Raw genomic sequence first — 16,143 nt, forward strand, 5'->3', positions numbered from 1 at the left:
GACCTGTTTGTATGTGTCATCTGACAGGGACAGAGATCTATATACATTAACGACCTGTTTGTATGTGTCATCTGACAAGGACAGAGATCTATATACATTATCGACCTGTTTGTATGTGTCATCTGACAGGGACAGAGATCTATATACATTAACGACCTGTTTGTATGTGTCATCTGACAGGGACAGAGATCTATATACATTAACGACCTGTTTGTATGTGTCATCTGACAGGGACAGAGATCTATATACATTAACGACCTGTTTGTATGTGTCATCTGACAGGGACAGAGATCTATATACATTAACGACCTGTTTGTATGTGTCATCTGACAAGGACATACCTGTTGGTACCTGAATCAGCGTTCTGCTGCCTGTATCCCTGGGTATAAGCATAATCTGGTTGCCATGACGGTGGGCTCTGGTTGTAATTCTTCAAAACAAAACAAAATATTTCAGAATTTATTTACTGATATACTTTTAACACCTGCCACACAAATCCTGCATATATGTAAATCAGTACATATCAGTATTTATATTCAATTGATCTTTATCAAGTAACATGTACATATTTAATGATCTACCACTATGTCATTATAGACAGGTGTGCATGCTGTAGTAGGGTCCTTACATATTACTCCAGTGTAAGACATCATACAAATTTAGATAGGTAACCAGCATAATGATCTTTAAATTACCAAATAACAAAAACGTCGTCTGCCAAGAGCTTGGTGAACAATATACGATAATATTCTATTATTATTCAATTAATAACAAGTGATTTGTTAAAATGAGTAAAATAGTCAGATTAAGTTAATGGTTGGAAACCTTTTCTATTTTAAATGAAAACAGGATCTTCATTAATTTATTTCTAGCATTTCCATGTGTACATGTATTTTACACAGACTGGTGTCTGTTCCTTTGTCTTACAGAGGTTCTCATTTACATTACAATACCTATCTGTTCCTTTGTCTGACAGAGGTTCTCATTTGCATAACAATACCTATCGCTAGATTCCTTTGTCTTACAGCGGTTCTCATTTACATAACAATACCTATCGCTAGATTCCTTTGTCTTACAGAGGTTATCATTTACATTACAATACCTATCTGTTCCTTTGTCTGACAGAGGTTCTCATTTGCATAACAATACCTATCGCTAGATTCCTTTGTCTTACAGCGGTTCTCATTTACATAACAATACCTATCGCTAGATTCCTTTGTCTTACAGAGGTTATCATTTACATTACAATACCTATCGCTTTGTTTCTTTGTCTTACAGAGGTTATCATTTACATAACAATACCTACCGCTAGATTCCTTCATCTTACATTATAGTGTTTAACAATGTATACAATGTATAACACTCGTGATAAATATAACCCCTCCTTTATAAGACATTCGTTATAACCCCTCCTTTATAACACACTTGTGATACAAATGTAACCCCTCCTTTATAACACACTCGTGATAACCCCTCCTTTATTACAGAGGGAAAAGGAAGTTTTTTTTACGACTGAAATAAATTTTCTCACTTTTATCCCCACAGCACTGTTCAAACAAATGAGTATTAAACACAACATCCAAATATGTTGAAGTCTTATCTGTTTATGAACCTGACAACCGGGTCACGTACAAAGGTACTGGTATTTTATCTAAGAGCTTTTTTATTTACCTAGACAATACATATACAAGTTTTCAGCTTATAAAACACAATTTCATTCAGGAAGTAACATTTATTTAAATTCTGAAGAGATTTATTTTGAAGCTATGTACATCGTTCTGATTGTATTGTTATAACTTGAATACTTGTAACTGTGGATTTACCTGTGTTTTATGGGAGACAGATCTGACGATATAGAACAGTAATTGTAGCTGTTCACATTTGTACATAAGTGCTGATGATCAGAATATATTAAATCAGTATCTTTTTGTTTAATTCCATGGGGAGCCAGCATCATTTGTTGACATTATTTTGACCAAATCACCTGGAGACATCATTAACTTGTATCTATATCTCATTAAGTCTCAGTGATGTCACGGAATCTCAACAGGACTGTTTTACGTGCACAGACTGCGATTCGTGCTCCTGGTAGCTCTCAGTGTAACCTACATCGGGGCCATGATGTGGCCTTCGTGTGTAAAGACTGCGGAGGAGACCTACTATGTCCACAATGTATCAAACAGCACACAAATCACTCTCTGGTCAGTCTCTCAGAGGACACAGATCACCAGACACGGACAGAATATCTACAAACTTTTATCAACCGAGTGGAGAAAGACACCATTATCAAGTTACAAACAGAGATACAATTAACAAAGAAGGAAAAAGAAGAGAATTCTAAACACTTTAAAAATCTCGTTCTGAAAGTGGAGAAACGTAGCGAAGAGCTGAAATCCTGGGTGGAGGAAATGAAAGTTCAGTATGTCACAACGTTTAAGGAAATGGAGGGGCATAACTGTGCAAAGCTGGAGAAATATCTGTCTGAACTCAACAAGAGCCTAAAGCTGGTTGGGGACTGTCTGCAGAAAACCCAGAGTGCCCTACAGGTGGGTGGTCCTATACAAGTCTATGATACTTGTACCAAAATCAAAACTTCAGATCTGACACTTCCACAAGTCCCACACTTAAAATCAGCAGACTTTAGAGCGAATACATCCAGCCAGACGTTTGACCAGCTGAGGGAAATGATAGGATCATTTTCAGGTAAACTTAACATCACAAATCAGGTGAGGTCTGGTCTATCCTTGGCTGTATCTATGGATGACAGCTTGACAGTGCCCACACCCCCTGCTACTGCAATACCAACACCATACAGGGGAGCTGGCAAAAGACCCACACAGGTGTCTGGAACCGCATCACCACATGTGGCTCCATTCACGCAGAGCATTCAAGAACAAACTGAACGACGACAACAGTCAACTAATGTAAATGCATCCAGAAGTTGGCTGTTAGGGCATTCACATCCATCGCCGGTAGGGAAATAGTCATGATGGAAGCATATGGTGCCAAGTAACAAGAAAAGGGAGGTAACTAAGCTGACACAGTTAAAATCATTAAGGAGAAGCGGTACTACAGCTACAATACACCTGAACTATGACTTGGCTCATCAAAACTAACTCAACGATCCTTAAAATGACTGTCTGATCTCCTGGCTGAGTGACAGTGGAAGTTATTACTAACTCAACGATCCTTAAAATGACTGTCTGATCTCCTGGCTGAGTGACAGTGGAAGTTATTACTAACTCAATGATCCTTAAAATGACTGTCTGATCTCCTGACTGAGTGATAGTGGAAGTTATTACTAACTCAATGATCCTTAAAATGACTGTCTGATCTCCTGACTGAGTGATAGTGGAAGTTATTACTAACTCAATGATCCTTAAAATGACTGTCTGATCTCCTGACTGAGTGACAGTGGAAGTTATTACTAACTCAATGATCCTTAAAATGACTGTCTGATCTCCTGACTGAGTGATAGTGGAAGTTATTACTAACTCAATGATCCTTAAAATGACTGTCTGATCTCCTGACTGAGTGACAGTGGAAGTTATTACTAACTCGACTATACGATGCTTAAAATGACTGTCTGATCTCCTCGCTGAGTGACAGTGGAAGTTATTACTAACTCAACGATCCTTAAAATGACTGTCTGATCTCCGGGCTAAGTGATAGTGGAAGTTATTACTAACTCAACAATCCTTAAAATGACTGTCTGATCTCCTCGCTGAGTGACAGTGGAAGTTATTACAAACTCAATGATCCTTAAAATGACTGTCTGATCTCCTCACTGAGTGACAGTTGAAGTTATTACTAACTCGACTCAATGATCCTTAAAATGACTCTGATCTCCTGGCTGAGTGACAATGGAAGTTATTACTAACTCAATGATCCTTAAAATGACGGTCTGATCTCCTGACTGAGTGACAGTGGAAGTTATTACAAACTCAGTGATCCTTAAAATGACTGTCTGATCTCCTCGCTGAGTGACAGTGGAAGTTATTACAAACTCAATGACCCTTAAAATGACTGTCTGATCTCCTCGCTGAGTGACAGTGGAAGTTATTACTAACTCGACTCAATGATCCTTAAAATGACTGTCTGATCTCCTGGCTGAGTGACAGTGGAAGTTATTACTAACTCGACTCAATGATCCTTAAAATGACTGTCTGACCTCCTCCCTGAGTGACAATGGAAGTTATTACAAACTCAATGATCCTTAAAATGACTGTCTGATCTCCTCGCTGGGTGACAGTGGAAGTTACTTTGTCAGACTTACTTCTAGTATAAAACAATATGTGACCAAATTCTTCTCCTGAATGGGACAAAATCACGACAGACCTCGTTACCAAACATTATGGACTGGAACATGGATTATCATAAAAAGAGGTATAAGTTTGGACCAGTTCAATACACTGAACTACATAATATAGTAGCTGATTATATAAAGCTTGTTGACAAAGTAGATTGTATTCATATGTATGGTACCTATCATGATCATGTGGTTTTATTTTGGTGTTGTATACTAATGACATGGAATGATCATGATTATGTACAGCCACCGTATCTGTTAGTATAATGTGTTTCCATTAATTATTTGGCTTTAAAATCATCATAATTACAATCAAATGATGATTTGAAGGATAATACTTTGTGCATACTTTTTACTATCCATATATACTTTTCACTATATACACTTTTGCCATATATATTTTTGCTATTATATTCTTTTTACTTTAAACTTTACATACTTATACTTCATATAGAACATCATATATACATGTATATAAATATTCCATCATATATTACCTGGTTTCCATCAAGCACTGCAGAATATTTCACTTGCAAATTACTTTTAATTTTTACTTCCTTGGCCAATAAACCATAAAAAGACAGAAGTGTGTTTGTCATGGTGTGAAGTACACATATGTTATTGGGAGTCGATGAGGTAGTGTTAATTGTGTATTGTCTGCTTTGTACAGCAATCCATGAAAAAAATACAATGGCCCACTGGGCCGAAATCACTCACTTGCTATCCAGTGATCCTTTTTATACATTAACATATACAAGTTTACCAGAGACTAGATGTAAGATCTCAGGAACTCGCAGTTATTTGAAAACGTGTCTTTTAAATATTTTGGCCAATCTAACTTTTTCAAACTTAAATCATGGTTAAGGTTATTCATTTGTACAAACATCCAAGCCTTCACTCAAGTATGCTACAAGCCAAATATCAGGTGTCTGGACATTTTGGCAATTGAAAAGAAGTTGTTTTTAGATCTTAGCCTATTCGACCTGATGTGTAACATTGAATGTAGGTCAAGGTCATTCATTTGAACAAATTTAGCAGCCTTTCACTGCAGCACGCTAAAGACCCAATATCATGTCTATGAGCCTCTTGGTTATTGAGAAGTTGTTTAAAGATTTTAGTCTAATTGACCCCTGGTATCTTGAGCATAGCATAAGCGTAAGCTTCACCCCTGTGACCTTGAACATAGCACATCATTTAAGCTCACTTGCTCTTCAGGCAGCTGAGCTAAAAATCAAGATTCTATTACTACATGTACCTGTCTATTCTGCCTGTAATACATACATCAAACTCTAACATTACTGGCCTGAATTAAGTTTCTATACAAACCTGTCAATTCTGCCTGTAATACATCAAACTCTAACATTACTGGCCTGAATTATGTTTCTATAACTATACCTGTCCATTCTGCCTGTAATACATACATCAAACTCTAACATTACTGGCCTGAATTAAGTTTCTATAACTATACCTGTCCATTCTGTCTGTAATACATCAAACTCTAACATTACTGGCCTGAATTAAGTTTCTATAACTATACCTGTCCATTCTGCCTGTAATACATCAAACTCTAACATTACTGGCCTGAATTAAGTTACTATACAAACCTGTCAATTCTGCCTGTAATACATCAAACTCTAACATTACTGGCCTGAATTAAGTTTCTATACAAACCTGTCCATTCTGCCTGTAATACATCAAACTCTAACATTACTGGCCTGAATTAAGTTTCTATACAAACCTGTCCATTCTGCCTGTAATACATCAAACTCTAACATTACTGGCCTGAATTAAGTTACTATACAAACCTGTCCATTCTGCCTGTAATACATCAAACTCTAACATTACTGGCCTGAATTAAGTTTCTATAACTATACCTGTCCATTCTGTCTGTAATACATCAAACTCTAACATTACTGGCCTGAGTTAAGTTTCTATAACTATACCTGTCCATTCTGCCTGTAATACATCAACTCTAACATTACTGGCCTGAATTAAGTTACTATACAAACCTGTCAATTCTGCCTGTAATACATCAAACTCTAACATTACTGGCCTGAATTAAGTTTCTATACAAACCTGTCCATTCTGCCTGTAATACATCAAACTCTAACATTACTGGCCTGAATTAAGTTTCTATACAAACCTGTCCATTCTGCCTGTAATACATACATCAAACTCTAACATTACTGGCCTGAATTAAGTTACTATACAAACCTGTCCATTCTGCCTGTAATACATCAAACTCTAACATTACTGGCCTGAATTATGTTTCTATAACTATACCTGTCTATTCTGCCTGTAATACATCAACTCTAACATTACTGGCCTGAATTAAGTTACTATACAAACCTGTCCATTCTGCCTGTAATACATCAAACTCTAACATTACTGGCCTGAATTATGTTTCTATAACTATACCTGTCCATTCTGCCTGTAATACATCAACTCTAACATTACTGGCCTGAATTAAGTTTCTATAACTATACCTGTCCATTCTGCCTGTAATACATCAACTCTAACATTATTGGCCTGAATTAAGTTTCTATACAAACCTGTCCATTCTGCCTGTAATACATCAAACTCTAACATTACTGGCCTGAATTAAGTTACTATACAAACCTGTCCATTCTGCCTGTAATACATCAAACTCTAACATTACTGGCCTGAATTAAGTTTCTATAACTATACCTGTCCATTCTGTCTGTAATACATCAAACTCTAACATTACTGGCCTGAGTTAAGTTTCTATAACTATACCTGTCCATTCTGCCTGTAATACATACATCAAACTCTAACATTACTGGCCTGAATTAAGTTTCTATAACTATACCTGTCCATTCTGTCTGTAATACATCAAACTCTAACATTACTGGCCTGAATTAAGTTTCTATAACTATACCTGTCCATTCTGCCTGTAATACATCAAACTCTAACATTACTGGCCTGAATTAAGTTACTATAACTATACCTGTCCATTCTGCCTGTAATACATTAAACTCTAACATTACTGGCCTGAGTTAAGTTTCTATAACTATACCTGTCCATTCTGCCTGTAATACATCAAACTCTAACATTACTGGCCTGAGTTAAGTTTCTATAACTATACCTGTCCATTCTGTCTGTAATACACCAAACTCTAACATTACTGGCCTGAGTTAAGTTTCTATAACTATACCTGTCCATTCTGCCTGTAATACATCAACTCTAACATTACTGGCCAGAGTTAAGTTTCTATAATTATACCTGTCCATTCTGCCTGTTGTCCTGATGGTTGTTGGCCACCTGGTTGTTAAAGCCATTAAATATCAGATCATCATCAAGTCCGTCAAATGACTCTGGCAAAACACAAATAAAGCACTGCAACAGTATTTTCATCTAATAGGATCAATATGTCTAATTTAAGTTTAACAATAGGTCCAATTGGCTTGTATTGCTCACCTAGTATTCAAATCTTTGATGATTCTCAGCGTTTCTGATAATCAAAAGAACTTATTTCTGTGCTCCAACAAATTTTACCCCTGCGACCTTGAATACATTTGTATATGGGTCATGGACATTTCTTAACACAAATTTTACTGGGCATCATTCCAGATCGAAGCTTACCAGCCAATTTTTTTTATTCTAGGTGTTTACCCGTAGTTGAACAAGAAGAAACTGAACAATTCTGACCTTTGTGACCTTGTTAAGGGTATTTTCTTTTGCATACTTTGCCGGAAACTATCCTAGGAACTGACTAGCCATCTTCTTTATTTTAGTTCTTAATTGTTACAGTGGTAAATCAGAAGAAGTCATTGTAATGTTTTAATAAGCTACCCATGTGACCTTGAATATGATTTGAGGTCATTTCATTTCACAATCTTTGTCGGATTTCATCCCGAGAACTTTATAGCAATGTAAATACAAAGTATCTTAATTCTAGGCCAATTAGTTAATCAGAAGACGTTTGAGTGTTTTACCAAATTTCACTCCAGTGATCATATGGGTCAAGGAGATATCTTTTTGCAGAAATGTACCAGCCAAATGTCATGATTTTAGCCCTATTGGTTTTTGAGAAGCCATGTGAGTTAATAAACAGATTTCAACATTGCATGTCAAAAAAACTCTTACATGTGTAAATGTCACAAGATTACAATCATGAAGGTTTTGTCAAATTATGATCATCAGCTACAAGCATATTCATTAAAAGTACTGTAATGATAGATATTATAATAGTAGAACAAACTATAAACTGATAACCTAATGCAAAACAAGTTTAACAACAACAAAAATGTTTAACAAAATATTTGATAAAGGTGTTTTATTATGTTTGAATACAGCAGTGATTTAGATATTTACCTAAAGCCTCTGTTTCAATCTGGTCAGCCTTACGTTTAGCCACCTCAGCCAGGGCCACCTCACCCTTGTCTTGTGCCATATAGTGGATATCCTATACAATGTTAAAATAACTCACATCAATCGTACACAGCCAGTGTAGGATATTGGCACCAAGTTATAGGTGAAAGCAAGACCTTCTATACAAAATAAAACAAGCATCTGCACCCGACATGACATAAAAATCAGAGGATCAAAATAAAACAATTTTGAAGTGAAAACTTCTTCCATGTTAGTCTGAAAGTAATGTTTTACTTTGTTTGGTGACAAAGCCTCTGAAATGTCATGTGTTGTATTGACAAGAATTTATTTTCATTATGTATGACATTGGTTTGCGTGACAGTTTTAGGGAGGAACTAACTGTTACAGTAGTTAAATGATAATAATGTAAATTGTACGGTTGATTCACATTATACGAACCCATGGCATTCATACCAATCATACAAACATTTCCATGTATCATTATATACCTTAACATCAATAAAGAACTACTTCAAAGTTTCTGATTACTCACCATGAAAAGGTCTCTGGCTCCAATGTCAACGGCCAGTAAGAATGCCTTGTCAAACCGGGAGTACCTACAGTGGTGAAGAAATGGGTATATAACAATGTATAGATTCAGTCTTCATATGTACGGGATGAAATGGGTATATAACAATGTATAGATTCAGTCTTCATATGTACGGGATGAAATGGGTATATAACAATGTACAGAAGTCTTCATATGTACGGGAAGGAATGGGTATATAACAATGTATAGATTCAGTCTTCATATGTACGGGATCTGTTACTGATCTATAGTTTTCAAAATCTTCATTTACATGAGAAAGCTAAAGACAGCTGGTATCTCATATACATTACCGAAGTAGATGGTGGAAGAATCTGCGTGCTAGTCGGCTGATAGGGTCTCTGAAATCCATGATGGTCGATTCAGACAGCGCTCTCTTAGGATTATAGAATGTCCCTAGACTCACTTCTAACTGTCCTGGAGTCAAGAGGAACACATGGTCTACATTACACAAAATCAGGTCACACCAACAGACTACACACACCAACAGACTTAACACTTACATGTACATCACACAAAATCAGGTCACACCAACAGACTGCACACACCAACAGACTACACACTTACATCACACAAAATTAGGTCAAACCAACAGACTACACAATTACATCACACAAAATTAGGTCAAACCAACACAGTACACACTTACATCACACAAAATTAGGTCAAACCAACAGAGTACACACTTACATCACACAAATTAGGTCAAACCAACAGAGTACACACTTACATCACACAAAATTAGGTCAAACCAACAGAATACACACTTACATCACACAAAATTAGGTCAAACCAACAGAGTACACACTTACATCACACAAAATCAGGTCACACCAACAGACTACACACACCAACAGACTTCACACTTACAGTACATCACACAAAATCAGGTCCAACCAACAGAATACACACTTATACATCACACAAAATCAGGTCAAACCAACAGACTACACACTTATACATCACACAAAATCAGGTCAAACCAACAGACTACACACTTACATCACACAAAATTAGGTCAAACCAACAGAATACACACTTACATCACACAAAATTAGGTCAAACCAACAGAATACACACTTACATCACACAAAATTAGGTCCAACCAACAGAATACACACTTATACATCACACAAAATCAGGTCAAACCAACAGACTACACACTTACATCACACAAAATTAGGTCAAACCAACAGAATACACACTTACATCACACAAAATTAGGTCAAACCAACAGATTACACAGTCACTTACATCACACAAAATCAGGTCAAACCAACAGATTACACAGTCACTAACATCACACAAAATTAGGTCACATCAACAGACTACACACTTATATGTACATCACACAAAATCAGGTCAAACCAACAGAATACACACTTACATCACACAAAATCAGGTCAAACCAACAGAATACACACTTACATCACACAAAATCAGGTCAAACCAACAGAATACACACTTACATCACACAAAATTAGGTCAAACCAACAGATTACACAGTCACTTACATCACACAAAATCAGGTCAAACCAACAGAATGCACACTTACATCATACAAAATCAGGTCACATCAACAGACTACACACTTATATCACACAAAATTAGGTCAAACCAACAGAGTACACACTTACATCACACAAAATTAGGTCACATCAACAGACTACACACCTACATTACACAAAATTAGGTCACTTTCCATTCTTACTTGCCTCTTCTTTAAGACACATTATGGTTTGACATGGTGTTTTGATTTCTCCTTTTAATCAATTCCAAAAATGATATGCAGGACAATTGAGGACAAGGCATTAGAACATAAGGCATTACTAATGACCAAGCAGAAACTACATAATAAGTTTACAACTTAGTACCATAATAAGTTTACAACTTAGTACCATAATAAGTTTACAACTTAGTACCATAATAAGTTTACAACTTAGTACCATAATAAGTTTACAACTTAGTACCATAATAAGTTTACAAATATGTTTACAGTACAAATCAGGAAATAGTGTAAGGTACATTTTTCCTCATTCAACATATTTCATGGTGGAACAAGATTTGCATGAAATGGTAGTAAAGATTTGATATTACCCTCTCGTTCCACATTGAGAGATTTACGAAGCAGTAGTAAAGATTTGATATTTCCCTTCCATTCCACATTGAGAGATTTTTGTAGCAGTAGTAAAGATTTCATATTTAATATATATACCCTCCCGCTCCACATTGAGAGATTTACGTAGCAGTAGTAAAGATTTGATATTACCATCCCACTCCACATTGAGAGATTTACGTAGCAGTAGTAAAGATTTCATATTACCATCCCACTCCACATTGAGAGGTTTACGTAGCTGTAGTAAAGACTTGATATTACCCTCCCGCTCCACATTGAGAGGTTTACGTAGCTGTAGTAAAGATTTGATATTACCATCCCGCTCCACATTGAGAGGTTTACGTAGCTGTAGTAAAGATTTGATATTACCCTCCCACTCCACATTGAGAGATTTATGTGGCAGTAGTAATGATTTGATATTACCCTCTCGTTCCACATTGAGAGATTTACGTAGCAGTAGTAAAGATTTGATATTACCATCCCGCTCCACATTGAGAGGTTTACGTAGCAGTAGTAAAGATTTGATATTACCCTCCCGCTCCACATTGAGAGGTTTACGTAGCAGTAGTAAAGATTTGATATTACCCTCCCGCTCCACATTGAGAGATTTACGTAGCAGTAGTAAAGATCTGATATAACCCTCCCGCTCCACATTGAGAGATTTACGTAACAGTAGTAAAGATTTGATATTACCCTCTCGCTTCACATTGAGAGGTTTACGTAGCTGTAGTAAAGATTTGATATTACCCTCCCACTCCACATTGAGAGGTTTACGTAGCAATAGTAAAGATTTGATATTACCCTCCCGCTACACATTGAGAGATTTACGTAGCAGTAGTAAAGATTTGATATTACCCTCCCACTCCACATTGAGAGGTTTACGTAGCAGTAGTAAAGATTTGATATTACCCGCCCGCTCCACATTGAGAGATTTATGTAGCAATAGTAAAGATTTGATATTAGCCTCCCGCTCCACATTGAAAGATTTACGTGGCAGTAGTAAAGTTTTGATATTACCCATCCAGCTCCACATTGAGAGATTTACGTAGCAGTAGTAAAGTTTTGATATTACCCTCCCGCTCTACATTGAGAGATTTACGTAGCTGTAGTAAAGATTTGATATTAGCCTCCCGCTCCACATTGAAAGATTTATGTGGCAGTAGTAAAGTTTTGATATTACCCATCCAGCTCCACATTGAGAGATTTACGTAGCAGTAGTAAAGATTTGATATTTAATATATATATACCCTCCCGCTCCACATTGAGAGATTTACGTAACAGTAGTAAAGATTTGATATTACCCTCCCGCTCCACATTGAGAGGTTTACGTAGCAGGTGATTGACAATGGCTGACAGACAGGAGTAGCACACAGACCCATGGGTATCCCAGTTCATGTTCTCCAGCAGTAGGATGGCCTGTTAAATATACAATATCTAAAGTGAGGTTTATGGTATTATTCACTGATAAACAATGCTTCTACAAACAGATAAGAAAAATGTGACATATTTCTGTAATCTGAATATCATTTTCATAACTACAGGCATTAGCACAAACAGGAATTCTGCAAAGTTTCAGAACATCAAAATAAATACACACCTCTAGTAATATTGTCTAAAAATAGATACATAAATTGGTATATGTAATACAATCATGTATCTAAATTATAAATAGATTTTTAGATATTGCTGGTAGTATCTGTACTATAAATAGATACACAAGTTTGGTAGCAACTGTACTATAAATAGATACACACTATGGTCATATCTGTACTATAAATAGATACACACCTCTGGTATTATCTATACTATAAATAGATACACACGTCTGGCAAAAAACTGTACTATAAATAGATACACACCTCGGGTAATATCCGTAGTATAAATAGATACACACCTCGGGTTATAACTGTACTATAAATAGATACACACCTCGGGTAATATCTGTACTATAAATAGATACACACCTCTGGTAATATCTGTACTATAAATATATACACACCTCGGGTAATATCTGTACTATAAATAGATACACACCTCGGGTAATATCTGTACTATAAATAGATACACACCTCGGGTAATAACTGTACTATAAATAGATACACACCTCTGGAAATATCTGTACTATGAATATATACACACCTCTGGTAATATCTGTACTATAAATAGATACACACCTCTGGTAATATCAGTACTATAAATAGATACACACCTCGGGTAATATCTGTACTATAAATAGATACACACCTCGGGTAATAACTGTACTATAAATAGATACACACCTCGGGTACTTGGTTATGTTTTATGTACTCCTTCATCAGCTCAAGACAGGAGAAACGTTCCCTACTGACCACACCCAGGTGCAGCAGAAACAGACAGGGTGGGCCTCTGTCAATAAAGTAATTAGAAAGTGTACAGCTGGTGTCTTTAACTGGTAAAACTGATCAAATAATCTTTCTGTTGAAATTAAGATCATTTTATACTGTATTCAATTCAATACCAAGCGATTAAGGATATAATATTCATCCTGATAAAAACCTGACTATCCCATCACTCAATATAATTTACCAATGTAATTAAAAGAATTTCTATGTTATGGTTGTTTTGGGAGAAAGACAGTTCTGCAATGATTATTTTGTTTTAAAAATTTTAATGCTGATTCTATTTCACTCTTTGTTTATTTATTAGTTTGTAATTTCTTATTAAATTTGTAAGATAAATAAATAAATAAAAAATGTTTCTTAACTAATACAACAAAACTGGAGATTAATTTCAGCTTTTTACATTATCCAGATACATTAAGTTTGTAATCATCATGACCAGTATACAGTGAGGCAGTACCGACCTATCACAGTGTATAAACATAGCATCTGTATAATCTCCGCTCCATTCCACTGATTGGGGATCAAAGGAACACCAGCACAGCTCCTTTACTGTCACAGGGACTCTAGGGAATATAAAGGTACATTGTGGAAATGGAGAAAAAGTTAGACAGGGGATATAAAGGTAGACAGGGGAATAAAGGGAAACAACAAATGTAGACAGGGGAAATAAAGGGAGACAACAAAGGTAGACAGGGGAATAAAGGGAAACAACAAATGTAGACAGGGGAAATAAAGGGAGACAACAAAGGTAGACGGGAAATAAAGGGAGACAACAAAGGTAGACGGGAAATAAAGGGAGACAACAAAGGTAGACAGGGAAATAAAGGGAGACAACAAAGGTAGACGGGAAATAAAGGGAGACAACAAAGGAAGACAAGGGGAAATAAAGGGAGACAATAAAGGTGGACAGGGCGAATAAAGGGAGACAACAAATGTAGACAGGGGAAATAAAGGGAGACAACAAAGGTGGACAGGGGGAATAAAGGGAGACAACAAAGGAAGATAGGGGAAATAAAAGGAAACAACAAAGGTAGATAGGGGAAATAAAGGGAGACAACAAAGGTGGACAGGGGGAATAAAGGGAGACAACAAAGGTAGACAGGGGAAATAAAGGGAGACAACAAAGGAAGATAGGGGAATAAAGGGAGACAACAAATGTAGACAGGGGGAATAAAGGGAGACAACAAAGGTAGACAGGGGAAATAAAGGGAGACAACAAAGGTAGACAGGGGAAATAAAGGGAGACAACAAAGGTAGATGGGAAATAAAGGGAGACAACAAATGTAGACAGGGGAAATAAAGGGAGACAACAAAAGATAGGAAATAAAGGGAGATTTTTAACAAAGGTAGACAGGGGAAATAAAGGGAGACAACAAATGTAGACAGGGGAAATAAAAGGAGACAACAAAGGTAGACAGGGGAAATAAAGAGAGACAACAAATGTAGACAGGGGAAATAAAGGGAGACAACAAAGGTAAACAGGGAAAATAAAGGGAGACAACAAAGGAAGATAGGGGAAATAAAGGGAGACAACAAATGTAGACAGGGAAAATAAAAGGAGACAACAAAGGTAGACAGGGGAAATAAAGAGAGACAACAAATGTAGACAGGGGAAATAAAGGGAGACAACAAAGGTAAACAGGGGAAATAAAGGGAGACAACAAAGGAAGATAGGGGAAATAAAGGGAGACAACAAAGGTGGACAGGGGGAATAAAGGGAGACAACAAAGTCAGATAGGGGAAATAAAAGGAAACCACAAAGGTAGATAGGGAAATAAAAGGAACCAACAAAGGTAGACAGGAAATAAAGGGAGACAACAAAGGAAGATAGGGGAAATAAAGGGAGACAACAAAGGTGGACAGGAAATAAAGGGAGACAACAAAGGTAGATAGGGGAAATAAAGGGAGACAACAAAGGTAGATAGGGGAAATAAAAGGAGACAACAAAGGTAGACAGGGGAAATAAAGAGAGACAACAAATGTAGACAGGGGAAATAAAGGGAGACAACAAAGGTAAACAGGGGAAATAAAGGGAGACAACAAAGGAAGATAGGGGAAATAAAGGGAGACAACAAAGGTGGACAGGGGGAATAAAGGGAGACAACAAAGGTGGACAGGAAATAAAGGGAGACAACAAAGGTAGATAGGGAAATAAAAGGAAACCACAAAGGTAGATAGGGAAAAAAAAGGAACCAACAAAGGTAGACAGGAAATAAAGGGAGACAACAAAGGTAGATAGGGGAAATAAAGGGAGACAACAAAGGTAGATAGGGGAAATAAAGGGAGACAACAAAGGTAGATAGGGGAAATAAAAGGAACCAACAAAGGTAGACAGGAAATAAAGGGAGACAACAAAGGTAGATAGGGAAATAAAGGGAGACAACAAAGGTAGATAGGG

The 16,143-nt window shown here is 36.5% G+C and overlaps 1 protein-coding gene across 2 annotated transcripts in view; it reads right to left on the bottom strand.

The window, feature by feature from the left end:
* LOC117324128 (WD repeat-containing and planar cell polarity effector protein fritz homolog) overlaps positions 1–16,143 on the bottom strand; it is a 57,867-nt gene that overhangs the window by 16,953 nt on the left and 24,771 nt on the right. For both annotated transcript variants that reach the window (XM_033879795.1, XM_033879794.1), the window contains exons 18-25: positions 14,207–14,308; positions 13,644–13,749; positions 12,666–12,780; positions 9,542–9,665; positions 9,195–9,258; positions 8,645–8,735; positions 7,553–7,644; positions 342–430 (exon numbers count right to left, since the gene is read on the bottom strand). In XM_033879795.1, coding sequence (XP_033735686.1) covers positions 342–430; positions 7,553–7,644; positions 8,645–8,735; positions 9,195–9,258; positions 9,542–9,665; positions 12,666–12,780; positions 13,644–13,749; positions 14,207–14,308 — 783 coding nt within the window. The remainder of the gene's footprint in view (positions 1–341; positions 431–7,552; positions 7,645–8,644; positions 8,736–9,194; positions 9,259–9,541; positions 9,666–12,665; positions 12,781–13,643; positions 13,750–14,206; positions 14,309–16,143) is intronic.

Source organism: Pecten maximus, chromosome 3 (assembly GCF_902652985.1).
Source record: "Pecten maximus chromosome 3, xPecMax1.1, whole genome shotgun sequence".
NCBI classification, from domain to species: Eukaryota; Metazoa; Mollusca; class Bivalvia; order Pectinida; family Pectinidae; genus Pecten; species Pecten maximus.